This window comes from Anas platyrhynchos, chromosome 1 (genome assembly GCF_047663525.1).
Source record: "Anas platyrhynchos isolate ZD024472 breed Pekin duck chromosome 1, IASCAAS_PekinDuck_T2T, whole genome shotgun sequence".
Classification (NCBI taxonomy): Eukaryota; Metazoa; Chordata; class Aves; order Anseriformes; family Anatidae; genus Anas; species Anas platyrhynchos.
The window spans coordinates 10647825-10665617 of record NC_092587.1 but is presented as its reverse complement, the minus strand read 5'-3'; the positions used below and the strand labels follow the sequence as shown (position 1 = coordinate 10665617).

General features: G+C 33.8%; 1 protein-coding gene across 10 annotated transcripts in view; it reads right to left on the bottom strand.

Moving 5' to 3' along the window:
- The window catches only part of CACNA2D1 (calcium voltage-gated channel auxiliary subunit alpha2delta 1), a 404961-nt gene that overhangs the window by 44561 nt on the left and 342607 nt on the right, over positions 1-17793 (bottom strand). For 8 of the 10 annotated variants that reach the window (XM_072027298.1, XM_027459907.3, XM_027459930.3 and 5 more), the window contains exons 13-18: positions 13986-14064; positions 11957-12006; positions 10283-10372; positions 7242-7310; positions 5645-5719; positions 3214-3288 (exon numbers count right to left, since the gene is read on the bottom strand). In XM_072027298.1, coding sequence (XP_071883399.1) covers positions 3214-3288; positions 5645-5719; positions 7242-7310; positions 10283-10372; positions 11957-12006; positions 13986-14064 — 438 coding nt within the window. Of the gene's footprint in view, positions 1-807; positions 896-1758; positions 1918-3213; positions 3289-5644; positions 5720-7241; positions 7311-10282; positions 10373-11956; positions 12007-13985; positions 14065-17793 lie in introns of those variants that run through there. The other 2 variants (XR_011804797.1, XM_072027422.1) reach the window with 2 other exon arrangements.

The window sequence follows — 17793 nt, the reverse complement described above, 5'->3', positions numbered from 1 at the left end:
ATTACAATTAGCTGATCAGAACCATAAGAAAAGTGAAGAATAGGATGCTAATACTTAGAATGAATATCAAAAACTGAATTACTCACTATTTTCAAATCTTATCTAATTAAGACTAACTACTTTTAGTAGTTTGCTAACTGCAAACTAACTACTCAGTCTAGTGACTATACTTATTTGGTGGGACAGGTACCTGTTTTTTTCCCAGAAGAATGTGAAAACACACACATGAGAAGAAAAAATGTAAAAATAAGTATTTGCTTAAAAATGTAATATGACTAATTACAGAAAATTGAAAAAAAATTAAAACCATATTAAAATGAATATTTAAAAATGTTTCCAATGTTATGCTTTGACATAGTTTACATGCACAAAAATAAACATAATGGAAAAGTTTTTAACCTGCTTTTGAATCTGCCTTTCTAAGAATTTTGTCGTTTGTACAAACAACTTCACGAGTTCAGAGTTTCTAAGGATTTTTTTAATTATTATAATTATTTTTTGTGATATGATACTGCAAGACTTTCTCAAAATATTAATTGTGTTGAACCAGTTTTGATTTCAGGTAACAGATTTTCAGAAGGAAAGACATTGAGAAGAAGGCACTACTGGAAGTTTAACACACCCTCACCTCTTCAAAGGTAAATACGTAGTTATGTTTTAGTTTACATCTACAGAAAAACTGCTGTCAAAGAGGGTTAAGATGTTGTTAGTTAGTATATTAACGGCTACTAGGATGTTCAACTAAAATTAATATGACATGTTAAAGGAAGTCCATGAGTTCTAAATACATCCGTCTTTGGAGTGTACCTTAGTTTTAAAACGTAGTTCTTGTTTCAGTCTGTATAGCATGCACTACCCCAAACAAACTGGGAGTGAAAAAGTCTAGTCTGTGTAACTGTTAATAACAATAATAACAATAATAATGCACAGGCTTAATATTACATTTTGATATTATTCTATGACATAAAACACATCACATATAAAATATCCTTTTTTTAACATACTGTAAATCAAACATTTGAGCAGTACTTGTAAGCAGCTCCAGACTTCTATATCCTTTAAGTAAAAAAATCTATGCAGAGAAATTATGACAATTAGTTTCCTATTAATCTGTCTCAATCTGCCCAGATTTTATTGGGAAGAGATGAATTTTTCATTCTCTAACAAAATTTAGTTTTGTGAGTTTACACTGCAGAATAAGTGCACGTATGAGATGAACTGAATCATTATCTACTAGTGTCACACAAAATGGTGCCTGAATGAGAATGCTACATTGCTTCATTTTATATTCCTTCTGTTAACAAAATGCTAGTATAATTTGCATATACCTGCCAGCATCTGAATTTCTAATTATCTCTACTGAAGAAAAGATTCTAAATAATGATACAATTATTTTTCTCAGAATATTTCCCAAGCATAATCATCAAATCAAAACTTTCAGTTTTTAACACATTATGAAAACCAAATGTATATATATAGAAATCGAAGTGCTCACAAATTAAGAAAACCTATAAAAAAATACAAAACCCTTCTTTTTCTTCTTGTTTTTCTTTTTAAAAGTATACTTTCAAAATAAATTAACAAGGATATTCCATCAATACTTAAGACTGAGTTATTCCTTCTCTTCTCAAAAAGCATACATTTCTTTTGCTACACACTTGGCAAAAGATTTCAAACATTTTTATTGCTTCAGGAAATTAATTCACATATTCACAATGCAAATTCCCTCATCTTGAGAATTAAATGAATTACTAAAATATGTAGATCATTTATTTCCTTGCCTTTGACAGTTAAATATGCTGGAGTACTGAAAAATCCCTCTTGTAGCTATTGTAGGACTCTGGTGAATAATCAAGAGAGGACAGTTGCACAGCTATTAGGTCAAAGAGTTGCTGCTACTCTGCCACAGGAACATGGCTAGGAGGAATAAAGTGATGAATATGCATCCAATTTATTAAACGCAGTATTTCCATGCCTAAAGGCAGCAAGTACAGGCTTTAATTACTTAAGAAGTTTCTCTTAAGTGTACTAAGTGCTAAGAAATAAATGATATATGTGAGTAGGGTGCCACTGAAGTTTAAAAGCCATACTAGCCTTATTTGCTTGTGTATTAAGTTCTTGCTTTTATCGTGCCAATATATTACTCAAATCATCTAAATAAGAAACGTTAATATTGGCAGCTAAACTACATGGATGTGCTCTTTGATCTGCAGTGATTTGCAATAATTTCTGAATTGTTATCTGTACATTATTCTATCAGCCTGGAGATTATTTATTTATTTATTTTTATTAATTCAGTTTTAACTTTGCCTGTTATAGAATGGTGCATTTGTGCACTGTGAACAAAATTTGCCAAAAGTATGTTTCTAAAAAAGTATGTTTAAAGCATTTTGAAATATTCCATTAAACAGAAGATTTGTTGACATGGAGAAACCCTTCACTAAAATAGAGTTTGAAGTTCTGATTTCTGAATAAAAATAAAAATAAAAAAAAAAATCAGCCATTCACCTTGAAATATCTTATCAAAGCCAGGTGACTTCTATAAGGAGATACATTTAATGTAGCAGACCTTGCAGGGTCAGAACTACACTGATATGAAGCCAGACTAAAATCTTGGTCTTAAACTTTACTGAACTTTGAGGAAAAACGTGTTCTAATTAGATTTAGATAAATATTCTGTGTCTGAAAGACCTTTCTCAAGTTGAAGTAAAATCTACCATTCTGGGAAAGAGTGATTTTCTAGATCCACCCCAACTCTGCATCAGAGGTTTGTATCAGCTCTGGTAAACAGAAACTAAGCAAAAGAAATGACCACCATCACCACTGAAAAAAAAAAAAAAAAAAAAAAGTAAAAAAACCTGTGTACTAGCCCCTGTTTTCTGTGATTTTTCAAGTATGAAAGTTTCAAATTCTGAAATGAGAAAGCATCACAACACTTATTTCACACCTATAAATGCATGTGTAAAATATACATTTACTTTTCTTATTTTATTTTATTTATAACCAAATTCAACAGAAGCCAATATTAGTCTAAAACGAAGATGGATTTAGATGAAGCCATACACACACTATGGATTTTCCTGACATCCCACAATGGAGAATTCTTTACTATTGTTCTCTGGAACTTTAGAAAGACCTTATATATTTCTGTTATGTTATGTTTCTGACAATGTCCCCATACTACAAAGAACTATATTAGAAGGCTTTTCATACCTTTGGTTGAAGATTTGGATGAAGTAGCACATACCCATTAGGATCAATTGCAAAATAATATCCATTTGGACAAAGCTGAAAGAAAGAAGTAAAGTGTGGCATTATAAAGCTTTAAGTAATAGACTTAATCAGTGGTTTTAAAACAATGGCCACATTTAGTAAAATACTTTGCCTCAGGCATCATGAAATATGTGAGATATTAATCTCAATAAGAAAATTTTTGAATGTTTGCTCTTTTAGACGAGTGAACTTGACAGAATAGTTTGGGCTTATGGAACCTCTGGAGGTCACCTGGTCCAACCCTCCACTAAAAGCAGAGATAAATTGAAAATAAGACCCTAATTCAAGCTTAGACGTGTTTGCAGAAAGTCTTTGAATACCTCCAAGCATGGAGGTTCCACAACCTCTGCAGGCAACCTGCTCATGTTTAACCTCCCTCACAGTAATTGCTTTTCCTTATTTCTAGCCGAAAGTTCTCCTCACACAATTACAATGACTGACTCTTTTCTTTTGCTATAAACCTCCAAGAAAAGTCTGGGTCAATCTAGGTCCATCCAGAGAGTTTCATTCAATGGTTCAGTGACCAGCCAGAGATCAGTGATGAGTGTTGTCCCTCAGTGGTATATATTGCGACCACTACTGTTTAATATCTTTATTAATGACAGACAGAACAGGTACAACCACAGCAAGCGTGTGGATGATAGCAAGTTGAGTGATGCAGCTGACACAATAGAAGGAAGTGATGCCATCCAGAGGAGCCTTGACAGACTTAAGAAGTGGGCCCACATGAACTTCATGAAGTTCAACAAGGACAAGTACAAGGTGCTGCACCTGGCTAAGGCCAATCCCAAACATCAGTAAAGAGGGATGAATAGATCATGAGAAACCCTGCAGAGAAGGACTTCGGGTTACTGATGGTTGAAAAATTGAACATCAGCGAATGCTTGCAGCCCAGAAAGACAACTGTATCCTGGGCTTCATCAAAAGTGTGGCCAGCAGACCAAGGGAGGGGTTTCTCCCACTCTGATTTGCTCTTGTGAGACCCCATCTGGACCCCGTGTTCAGCTCTGGGGCCCACACCACAAGAAAGACACAGACCTATTGGAGTGGGTCCAGGGGAGGGCCACAAAAATTTTAAAATGGCTGGAACACCTCTGCTATGAAGAAAGGATGAGAAAGTTGGGATTGTTCAGCCTGGAGAACAGAAAGCTCTGGGGAGACTTCACTGCAGCCTTTGGATACTTAAAAGAGGCTAATAAGAAAAACAGAGACATGTAGTAGTAGGACAAGGGGTAATAGTTTTAAACTGAAAGAGGGTAGATTGAGATTAGATATCAAGAATAATTTCTTCAGTATGAGGATGGTGAGGCACTGTTGGATGCCCCACCTCCAGAAGTCCAAGCTGGATGGGGCTTTGGGCAGCCTGATCTAAAGATGTCACTGCTTATGACAAGGGAGGTTGGACTAAATGATCTTTAAAGGTCCCTTCTAACCCAAACAATTCTATAATTCTATCATCTTCTCTACAACTCCAATTAGGTACTTGAGAATGAAAAATTAGATCCCCACTTGTTTTTTTCTTCTTCAGTATGAACAAACCCATCTCCTCATATGCCATATACTCCAGCCCTCTGACTAGCTTAGTGGCTCTGCATTGGACCCTGCCCAGCATCTGAATGTATTTCTTGTACTGGGGAAATCAAACTCAGACACAGTACTCCTGATGAGGGATTATGAAGATATTTACTACACAGATGACCTTTTTTACTGTAAGGACACATTGCTGGTTTATGTTCAGCTTGTCCTCCATTATAAAGGCGGACATGCCTTTTCAGGCAATCAGTACCCAGCTTGTACTGTGGCATGGGATTATTGCATCCTTCACTGAGGACTCTGTATTTGCCTTTGGTGAAATTCATGATGTCCCTTTGCTTCCCAAGACGTTGTTTTCAACAGTACTGGTTATTTTATTGGAAATTCCCTAACTAGATATCTAAATATATAAAGCAGTCATACTGGGTAGTGTACAGATATATATATTTAAGAATTTTTCTATAAAGAACGGTCCTATATAAATGCTACTAGGTATTATTACTACCTTTAGTAACTGTTCATTTTGCACTGTGATAAGAACCAAACACTGGACTGGACAGCAGCGTAAGGCTACAAAATAATAAGTAATTGGAATATGCCACCTGATGTAAAACTTAGCTTTTGTGGACACATACTGATGGACAATTCATACAGAAGCAAAGAAACAGCTGGAGAGAAAACTGTCAGAAAATCTACAACAATGCAAAAGAATATATGAAAAGAAGCCTGCTGGTATTTTGACTCACATCCAATCATTGCTGTATGACTTATGAAAGAGCACACAAAGAAATTATACATAAATTGTACATTGTAAAAACCACCAACACAAGCAACTCACCGTAAAGCGGGGTGTCAGTTTTTTTATGTCCTCCAGAGAGACATCAACCCCCATTACTCCAAGAATCAGCTGATTCTGGTAAGATTCCAAAACGTTAGAGTATGTTTGACATATTTGCAATGCAAGACATTGAATTTTAATTTTGCCTTCATCTCTCATTTGACCATACTACTTGAAAAGTTGCTTATTCACTTATGTGCCTATTTTAAATACTTCAAATAATAATAAAAGTGATTCAAAATAATACTCAAAAGTTAGTATAGGATTGGAAAATGGTTTATGAAGATGAATACAGATGCTTTTCTGAATGAACAAACAATAAATGCAAGAACAAAAGAGGTGAAAGATGCTCTTTGTCAAACTGGTATAAACTATATAGAGCTACTAATACATCCTCAGGTTGACAGTTAACCTCTTTTGGCTATGGTACAATGATGAATAAAACCAAAATCAAGTAAGTGACAATCCTTTGAAATCAAGGACTCTGCATATACATTTATTTCACTTGTAACTTGTTCATTCTTTTTATTTAAATTTGAAATATGTGTCAGAGATGTATTTTGCTGTCTGTCTCCTAGCATTCAAGTAGAGACATAAGACAAAGAGATATGTTGTTGTTTTTTTTTTCCTTTTTTTTTTCTCCTTTTTTTTTTTTCCCCCTCTAGTTCCAGGCCTTCTGTACAAGACCAAGGCTGTTTTACTTCTCAGAAAGACATCTTTTGATAATTGTTAGTCTTTAGCTTTGCAATTAGACTTAGACTTCAATTAGAGTGAATTCCAGGCATTATCCTATAGATTAGACCATGAAAACTTTTTGTTTGTTTGTTTTTAATTGGAAACTAAGAGTGCTATTCTGAAAATAAATAAAATAAATGGTAGTGATCAAATTTGTATTTATTCATTCAGAATATCTAAACAGAATATATAAACTCAGAGAATCTAAACAAAAGAATATATTGGCTAAACCTCTATATATTCTGATCTGAATGAACATAAGTATCATATCAAAGGTGTAGTATTTTACTATGTACCGTAAAGCATATTCTAAATCTGATATTTAAAAAGCAACATTCTGATTTTGGAAAGAGGACATAAACTGATTCCTTATCAGACAGTAATAGAAGTAGAGAAATGTATTTAATACTTACATTTTAATATGCATACACAGTGCTATTTTGTATTATCATTACAACCAGTTTATTTAAAGTCTCTACATCTTTGCCTTTTACCCTGAAATGTCATAGCTTCACTGATTAGTTATAAATTATCTGGGCTTCCTTTCTGGCAAGACCAAAATTATATCATCTTCTATTTTCCCATTTACCGAGCCCTCAGCTCATTTTCACTGCCATCAGGTCATAGAGATAGATCAAGGAATGTCATACCCTGAAACTTAGAACTACAAAAAGGGTCATCTATGTTTTCTTGTTTCCAGGAGGTTATCAGGCAACTAGATGACACATTAGTTTCTGATGTAGAAGACAATTAAACTGTAGAAAGTTTTGTGGAAATACACATTTTTTTTTCACTGTATTTAAGCATTAAATTTAATTCAAATAACTGAAATATGTTTGCTTTACTTTAAGAAAAAGCTTACTATTTTCCCATTTTGTTCCTTTGTTAGATTGAAGACAGGCAGAGTTCCTGTAATCACAAGGCCCAGCTCCTAGGAAACAATCACATCAAGATGGGATAAAAAAACTTTTTAATTAAATAACAAATATTGAGCTATAATATATTAGAAAAATCCACGGATTACAGTAGCTAAATTCTAGATTAGAATCTTGAACTTTAAGTTTGAAAAAAGAATGGTAGCTACACTTCATTGATTTTATCCATAGAAAGTTGAAATTGCATTTTTTTTGTGAACATGTATGAATGAAAATAATACGTTGCTTTTTAAAAATAGATGGTGTGCAACAACTTGGGATGTAATAGTTTAATAAAACCTAAATGTTATGAAAATGAGTTAATAGCTACAGTTCTCACTATACTAATATCTTTGGATAGTAGAAAAAAGGAAAAGTAAAAAAGCCAGACCAAACTAAAAGATAGTTAATAGGTAGTCAACAAATACAGTCAAGCAAAAACATAGAAAAATCCACCAGGTAATGCTACAAGTTTTAATATCATCACTACTTTCCGAACTCTTGCAATTAACCTCATCAGTTCTACAAAAACACATAGTCTCTTCTGGTACTGAGGCAAAGAACTTGCACTTATTTGGGAAGATATAAGAAACTTGCTTTTCCTTTAACAGTCACAATCCATAACAAATATAGGATTCAGAAAATCATACATTTAGATAACGAGAAAGGATTGGTTTTCCATCCTAAATTGTTCACAGGTAGGTTTCTATCATTTTTGTACTGTTTATTTTTTATTTCAAATTTTATTTTCTTTCTCTGATAGTTCCTTCTTCTGTGTATCTTTAGTGAGGAGTCATGACCTCTCTTTACTTCATTAGAATAAAATAAGCTATAATACTTTATTAACTCACTTTGATGAAATCAACTCTCCCTTTACTCTATCTACTAGAATCTTTTTGAAATGTAATGCATCTTTCATGAACTTAATTTTTTGTATCAAATTGAAAGGTGATGAGACTGGGGTTAGTAAAGTTACAACAAGCAAGGTGAAAAGAAGTAGACTTTTTCAGAGAGTAAGAGAAGGAGAACTGGAGATGAATTAGAGGAAAAGATATGGAGATACTCTTTAGTAGGACCACTGAAGAGATAAATAATAAAACGGGAGGGGAACACTCTCCTCCATTCTCCCAGTGTTCAATAAGAGAGGACAATGACTGTGAATAAATTGTGAATAACTGGAAAATATAAAAGCATCTGAAAATTCTGGGATTGTCTTGCAGAAAGTAAGGCCAGAGCAAAAGTATCGCAGACACAGAAGGGTGAGAAAAGATGTCCAAATTGCCACAATACATCAAATTATTAGAGACAGTCTTGAAAGACAGCCTCAAGTTAGAGTACCTCTTTAGGACTTCATGATTTGAATTTAAATCTTACAATAGTATTTTCAAAAAGTGTACCACTCCAACAGGCTGAATTCACATGTGACCTTTGCCCCCAAAAATGCTGCTGGAATCAACTCTTCTGACACAGTAAGAGAAAAACAATAGGACAAAGTGATGAGGTACGAGAAGGACAAGCCCTACAGGAGCTTGCTTTAGGGAACTTAAGATAAAGAACCAGTGTTACAAATCAGTTTCAGTTAACACCAACCACTGGGAAAGGGGAACAAAACAGAGTGGATTAGACACACCTGTGCCCTCATCTGTGATGAGAAAGTCCACAGATTTCAACCTTTACCTCAACAGTTTAGCTTGGGTTGGTCTTCATCTAATAAATATATTACTAAGACGTCCTACTTTTTATATATACATGCATATGCAAATACACATTTTTTTGTACATAATTATGTACATATAATTATATATATACACAAAGACACTTGGAAAACACACACATGCAGAAAAGCTTGAAGGAAAGGCTGAATGAACACACTGAAAGCATACAACAATATGACAGATGTCTGCAGGTATCACTCTTCATTAAACAGATCTCTTTCTATCCCCAGTTACAAATTTAGCCGTGACTTTACAACAGGATGTGTACAGACGTATGAACTTTGGTCATAACATCCTTTATGTTTCCAGTAAGTACCTCAACAGTAACCAAGAAAACACGGTTAATGAACTTCTGGCCATTGAAATTCCAAAGAAAAATGGGTTCCTCAGTGTCACGCTTGGTTCTATGATGTGCTGATAAAAACTTTACAATAATGCTGAAGGACAGGAGGAAGTGGACTTTAACATGACATTAAATGACTATGTGAACTTGGATAAATGCATGATTCCAGATGACCATTTTACAGTAATTTTTGCCTAGTTGGAGTTACTCAGAAGAAGGTTATCTAGAGCAACAGATTGGATTGCTGCTAATAATACATTGCAGTTTGTAGTTTCCTGAATATGTTTGTTTTACAAGACCAAAATGATAAATTTAGCAGTAAGGAAAGCGCTTCATATATCTTTTTGTTTATTTCCCCATTATATACACTGTCCAATTAAAGAAATCATTACCTTGAGCAAGCAAGTAATTACACTAACTATGGTGCTTTAAAAATCCAAGGTCAAAATTTGTACAAATACCCAGTAAAACTGACAGGTTTCATCCTGTATGGAATTCTTAGAAAAAGACAATAATGTTAATAATAATAATAAAAGAGCAAGAACTCCACACCAGTAACATAATCAATGATCTCTAGTGCTGTACAGGTACAACACAGGAAAAATGTTGCTTCTTCTTTTCTTTCGTTAATTTGAGGACAGCCATGACCTATGCTTAAGGATCTGTGATTAGGATTAATTGTTTTTCTCTCTTAAAGTTGAGGTCAGTCATGAGAATCCAGATCCAAAGACTAGCATGAGCTGTTTGGAAAATTGCTCTATTGAAGAGTTCAGATGCTGGAAATGCAAGAATATTATGTTTCAAACTACAGAACACTGAGTCTGAGAAGATTGGGACTGTGGAAAATGGAGCCCTATATTTACTGATTTGCCCTGCCTTTCTTCTGAATAGATCAAGATCTTACTTTACTAGAGATAAATAACAGTCATACCAGAGCATCCAGATAGACATTTGTCCATTGGACCTGTTTGGCTTTCTCTCCAGCTAAAACCATCGGTCTTCCCAAAACATCCAGATATTCCTGCCAAAAAGTGTAGTAAACTCATAAGAAGGTAGTTATTTGATCAAAGTACAGAAACAGCAATGAAAAACAAATACTATCAAAAGAAAAGCTATGAAAAAAAAATAAAGATTTTAAAAAGTCAAAATTCACCACTACTATGAGAATTTGATTTTTGATTTATGTTTTTTATTTATGATTTACTACCCAACTATTCAGTCTTCAGTGTACAGTATCTACTGTTAATTCAATTCCTGTATTTCAGTGTCACTCATTCACATGGACCTTACAGATCCTTATCCACTGCTGTCTTTCTATGAAGTGAAACTTAAAATTATTTCTGTTCAAAAATCAATTGCTAATGCTATAATGAAATTATAAGTAGATTACAGAGCCTTCAGCCCAGAAGAGACAGTGGGCCATGAAGAGGGTGGTAACAGTTGGGTCCTACACCAAGAACTTGCATAACTCTATTGCAACAAAACTTTTAGATTTTTAAACCTGCATAGTCCCTACATTCCTTTAGTTCTGGAGTGCAGATAGAGTTGGTGATCTTATGAGATATAAGACTTCTGGTCTGATTTGGAAAATAATGCCATCAAACTCGTTTCAGTCTTCAACCTTTCCAATTTGTCTTAACATATTAGGAATATTTCTTGCCAGACCCTATCGGGAAGTGTTTAACAGCATAAAAAGGACTCTAATTCAAGCCAAAAAATGACTTTTTTTTTTTTTTTTTTTTCCAAAAAATGTCATGCCTGGCCTTGGAAGGACGGAGAACTGCTATGATAATTCTTTGCTTTTCTGGACATATGAATACATGAACTTTCAGCCAACAGAAATGAATATCCATTCATCTACACTGAAAATTTGGATCATATCATGTAATTCCAGGGTCCTGTGCCCTCAGTTATCTACACTCATGTCTCCTAAATTGTCCCTGAATTTTGAAGAGTAAATGCTATGACTGGTTGGACCAATCCAGGAACCTCTTGAATAAGCAGGATTGTATCAGGCCACTGCATCAGCCCAGCTGAGTTCAGACACATTAGCAGGTTTATGCCTTCACACAGTTCCATGGCTTTCTCCAAATGATTCAAACTTGTAGGGTCATGCTGTTAAGTCTTGCATGAAGCAGAGTCTTATTGACAAGCTATGAGAAAATGCTATTTTTACAGGCCATTATAAAAATTGCTATCATGTCTCAGGATCAAAGAGGGACCGTGTTACGGACAGAAAGAAAACTGGGCCCAAAATATAGCCCTTGTGCAGAAAACGTCTTCAGGATATACATGTAGATCACCTCAAACATTAGGGTTCTGTGGACATGGCCAGCCAGCTTTAGAGGATGCTACCATGACTAGCATGCATGCAAGTTGCTCCAGGCTAACTGGCCAGGGTAATAGGGATAGCATTAGAAATTGGCTCACTGTAAGTACACAAAAGGAAAACATAAATTAGAGTACTCTAACAGATTAATACTTCATATATAAATGAAAGCCTTTTTTTTTCCTCTGTTTTTAATGAATTGTATCTTTATATTTTAGAAAAGAAACTACTCTGCTTTGTGTTACAACTGTTTCTGCACTTTGCAAACTTGCTTACCTGGGTGTTTATTCTTATGGCTCCAATGGATGGAATTTCATAATAATAACCTAAAATTCAGAACAAAAACAACATTACCTTACTGTAATACAATTCTAACCCACCTCACCTTAGGGAATTTAATTTTCCTTGTAATTTCTAATTAAAATTTTATAGAAACTATTACATATGGATGAAATCCTTTTTTTGTCAATGCCACAGCAACACACAGCCACATATGATGGGTTACCATGCAATACAGGCCAAGCTAGTGTAACTTTTAAGTAGTGAGAGTGTATTATGTGTTTCTGTCTATTGTTGTCTCTAAAACTGAGATAACATACTGGATTTGTATTCCTGTACTCTGAGTTATTCTGATGTGCCAGCATATTTAATAGTCATTTTGATACACTGTGATAGCAACAGTGAATACGCTGAATGCACACAGGAATGCAAGTAAAGCTATAGTCTGTGGCAATAGTGAAGTTCACAACATAAAAATATACAGATCTCTGTGGAAAGAACAAAAAACTGTAACTGGTATTTCTTCTAACTGAATATCAGGAATGTCTTTATTCATCATTGATATTATCACTTATTTGTTGGAATTAAAAATACTGCCTATATGCGTCATTAAGACTAAAAAGAAAGGCACACTGAGCTCCTGAGCTCAGAATGTGAAATCCAGTTTCAGACTGTATGAGTTTGTAAGTCAAATTGTAGTGAAGGAGCAGGACTGGAGAGGTCAGAATACTGAGGCTAGACACTTACTTTGCTTTAAATAATGTGCGACTTGATAATAAGATACGAGTTTTAGTTAAGGACAAGTTACGTAAAAGTTTTCCTCTTTGGATGTGCAAAGAATTGTATCATTTTTGAAAAGAAGATTATGACCATTTTCCCTTGATAATATGACATAGGCAGTTATTCTGTAAGCCAGTTGGTTTGTTTTAGCACAATATAATTTGCATAGTACTTAGAGATACAAAGACATTACTTTAAAAATCCTTGCTCAAAATCAAATGTTGGTCTTCTGCACAGTACAATTTGCTCTTCGTGAAGTTGTACTATCTTCTGCATAACTTAAGTCAGCACATAGAGGGATTGCTGAGGTTATGATACACATACTGTTCACACTTTATTCTTTCTACATTTATACCTTTGGTTTATCCTATACCCCTTCTTTTTGCGTGGCTATGTTCATTTTCAAGACCCTCTGAAATGTCTCCTGCCTGTCTCTCACCTCTTGCTTCTCATTGCTTTTTTAAACAAATACTTTCACATTTTCAATCATGCTTGGAAGGTGGTCCATTTAAAATATAAAACAATATTATTTGATAATTTCTCTTTTTTCTATTTATCTATATTTACCTCTTGTCTCTCATTCCCTAATTATACTGTGAGGTCCTTCTCACACTCTTTCTAAATGCTTCTCTCCACTTTTTTTTTTTTTTTTGTGCAGAAATTCTAGAAGAAAGCATTTTACTTTGTTACATTTACCCTTTTTATTTTTGTTTCTTTCTACATAAAAGGACTGGTGTAAAAATAAAAAGATACACTCAGAAGCTAAGAAATTAAAAGAATAATTCTGAAATTTTCAGCCAAAAAAAAAAAAAAAAGATAGGAAAATTAATGCAAATCAGATGATCCCTTGTAAGTTCTGGAGAAAAAACAAAAAGAACCCTAACCAGCCAACAAAACAAACAAAAAATCCCTGTGTCCAAACTCCTTAATATAAAACAGCTTTGCTTAATTTTCTTATCTGTCAGCAATTCCATCTTTTTCACAAATGTCTATTACAACAGAGTGCTCAAAATTGATCCATAATATCTTATTTTTATTATAAGCAGTACTGTATCATATTTTTCTTACAACATACTTTTAAATAGTCAAACATGTAAACATATTATCTATATACATGTATATATGCATTTATTTCATCAAGTAACTTTTTGTAACTTTGATTAAAAATACAAGAAATCTAAAAAATGTATTTTTTCAAAAATGTTGAAGATATTGCTCAAGCAAAGAACAGTCTCAAAGACAGTACCTTTATTTTCACAGGCCATCCACTGTATAGGTCCTTTATCATAATTATGTTGACCAACAGAAAATGTGAACACACGGACCTATCCAAATCAAAAAACAGCAACAAATATAACTTAACTATACATAATTACTTAGCTGTTACTCTCAAGTTAATGATAGTTGGATTTCTGAAAAATTTGAACAGAAAAAGAAAGCTGCGAAGTTCCAATTTGATATCAATACAATAGATTCACATAGATAAATACTTAGATGCATTATGATATTTTACATATTCCTATTAAATATTTGAGCCCACCAAGTAGAACTCATGAAGAATGTTTTCATACATCTTTCATGCTTTAAATCTCTTACACTGGTTACTGTCCATAATCCATATGAACATAAAGCATTAATAATAACTCCTCAGGTTTTATTAAATCAGTTGCCGTTAGAAATCCCAATTAATTAAAACCAACATATGCATGGCTAGCAGCATTCAAAGCAACATAGAACAGCATTTTAGTTTTGCTTAAACTTTTAGTCTTTTTCTTGTAAAACCTCTAAATTAGTTCAACAGCAAAGAAAGAGTCCGGATTAGATCCTGAAATTTCATTTTAAACTCCCAATATTCATTAAAGCTGTGTGTTTTATAAGCTCAGTTCCATTCTGTTTAGCCAATGCAATTCCAATTTATCTCTGCAACTCAGGGGAGTCATAGTTCCAGAGAAATACAAAAAATGTTGTCCAAGTTTTGGACAGAATACAGGGTTTTCAGCTGAGATTATTTTCCATGCAAATTGTCTGATCTGAATGAGAAAAAAATAAAACAAGCAAACAAACACACAAACAAAAACTAACATTATTTCTGTACACAGATTAAATATCCTACAAGACACACAGAAAAACTACAAATACTGTGTCTTGGTTTCCAGATGAATACACTGCTCAGAAGATTAACTTTTCTGGAAAAGTTAAGAAAAATATTTTCCCAACAGTTTTAATAAGCTGATCACTATTACCATGTCCGTCTGAAGGACTGTTCAAGTACCAGGTAGCTTTTTCCTTTTCAGACATCTCTTTCTTTATAGACCTTTAACTTTACCACAGAACACAGATCACAATATGAAATCAGAATACAAATTCCTTTCTCTGGGACTGAGTAAAACGGTAATGTTTTCTTTAAATACAGTATTCACAATATGAAGTTATACATACTCCTTGTAAACTACTCTCTGATTGTTGCTACATTTTTAAGTGTTTATTTATACATTTTTTCATCACTTTATTTAGCATGTGCTATTACTACATAAATCTTAATTTTCCAATAAGCAACAAAAACAGTGTGACACAATCAGAGCTTACACATTAACCAAGAGATATAAGAATAGCTCCAAATCATCAGTCAGCAGCTAGCAATTGGCAAAACTTTATTACAGATGACCCCTATATGGAAGAAGGGCAAACCAAGATTTGTACTATATGTCATTTTAATTAGCAATGTTTTGATTTTCTTTATCTGAACAAAACCTTTGCTTCTAGCAGAACTAAAGCAACTACTCAGACATATATATATGTATTTTTTAAATGCAGATGAAATTTGAAGCTCTAATGAAACCACCCTTTTACAGAGGCATTTCTCAGTAAATGGCTGTTCAAGCCAACTGGAGTTTTAGTTACACAGACAGGTATGGGAATTATTGTACATGTGATGCTAAAATATTGTTCTCATAGTTCATCTGGATAGAAACAGATGAAAAATACCTTCCATTGCCTTGAAAATGACCATTCTGCTAGTGAGAACATATCTTCAACTGATATATTTGCAACTATTTTATTTTATCCGTATCACATTGTAAAATCAAGTTATATTTGCCATCCCCCATTTGTTCTTCACCTCTTTTACAAACTGCCAGCTATAACCCTTCTAATAGACCTTTCTGCTTCTATTTAATTACCACCCATTTTTTTCCAAGCTAAATATCACAATGTTGTTTTCTATCAGTATCTCTCAGCTCACATGGCCCCTGTCTTCTGCTCTTCTTTTGGACTCACAACTGTTCCCAGTTTAGTGTCTACTAAACACTTAATTAAGATTACATTCTTAAAAATTATGGTGAAATAAAGACAAAATCCACTAAAGACCACTAGTTAGATAGGCAAGTGACCTGGATGTCTCTTTTGGATTAAAAGTAACTAATTAAGTAAGAAAGAGTCATGTGGGTTTGGGTTTGCTTGTGTGTGTATAAAACACGAGTCAATTAGACTTTACTGTCTGGCATTTGATCTCAAATATAAAAATGAAACACTGCATTGGACTGAAGTTTCAAAATGATATGTAATTTAGGGAAAAGAAGCAGCGTGTCAAATCTGCAACTAATCTATAAAGAATTCAGAATTTAAATTATTGACAACAAGCAGAGGACAATATATCTGATTTACTGTTCCTTGGATAATTAACACAGATAAAGAACTGCAATGAAAATTGGAGTTTTTAATTGTTACTTGGTTTGGCAAGAGGGTGGAACATTCAAAAGAGTTTTCTTTTTCCTATTGCCTCATCTGGAATTGAGTAGAATGACAGCCCAGCTGGAAAAATGAGTCAGCAAGTCAAATTAAACAAGACAATTTTAGAAAAAAAAAAAATGCTCTGTGCTAATATTTTCTGTGACAGGACCCAGAGTAAGCCAAAGAACTGAGATGAATCTGCCTATACCTTTTCCTTGTAGACATCTCTCCAAAAAAGACAAAAGGTTTCTAAACTAAAAAAAAAGACAGATTTAATTACTTTTAGTAGGAACGTTATGAATGAGAACTTGGTGCAATGAGATCAGAAGCAATGGATATAAGCACCTCTCCCTTTGCTCGTCCTTCCATCCAAGTTTGGTTTCAAGCAACTAAGTGGATTTCTAAGTTGAAGCAAACTGCCAAGTATCTTTGATCCCAAGAAGTTTTTTTTTTCCATCTGAAATAACCACTGAGGCTTGATTATTTCTTCTCTGTGTTTCTCTGCAGTCTCTCAGATTCTGCGCACACTACAGGCTCCTGGGTCCTTTTGCCCATGTCTTCTTCCTTCCCCCAAACCTTTCCCTAGGGAAAAGACAATCTTGCCTCCTTACAAGGGAGATCTATTTGTTCTCTTCCTATAGAAACATAACTTTCAAAATAATAGAAAAACAATAGAACAATCAGGAAGAAATAAGAAAGAAAGAAAGAAAGAAAGAAAGAAAGAAAGAAAGAAAGAAAGAAAGAAAGAAAGAAAGAAAGAAAGAAAGAAAGAAAGAAAGAAAGAAAGAAAGAAAGAAAGAAAGAAAGAAAGAAAGAAAGAAAGAAAGAAAGAAAGAAAGAAAGAAAGAAAGAAAGAAAGAGAAAGAAAGAGAGAAAGAGAGAAAGAGAGAAAGAGAGAAAGAGAGAAAGAGAGAAAGAGAGAAAGAGAGAAAGAAAGAAAGAAAGAAAGAAAGAAAGAAAGAAAGAAAGAAAGAAAGAAAGAAAGAAAGAAAGAAAGAAAGAAAGAAAGAAAGAAAGAAAGAAAGAAAGAAAGAAAGAAAGAAAGAAAGAAAGAAAGAGAGCTGTCATACTTTCTGGTTTTCGTTGGGATTACTGAAAATAAAGTTCTTCTAGAAAAATCTCAGCCTTATGATGGAGAAGAACTAAAGATGGGCCCTATCCTGCTCTGCCAGATAGATCAGATACAGTCTTGAAACTCTTCTTAAATGTAAGAGCCCTGATTTTCATTACCAAGTGAAAGTCCAGAGCTGTGTCAGGATAATATCATGTGCTGGTTAATGGGTAGCTCAAGATCTGTATTCTGCATGCTCTGAAACTAGTCTTGA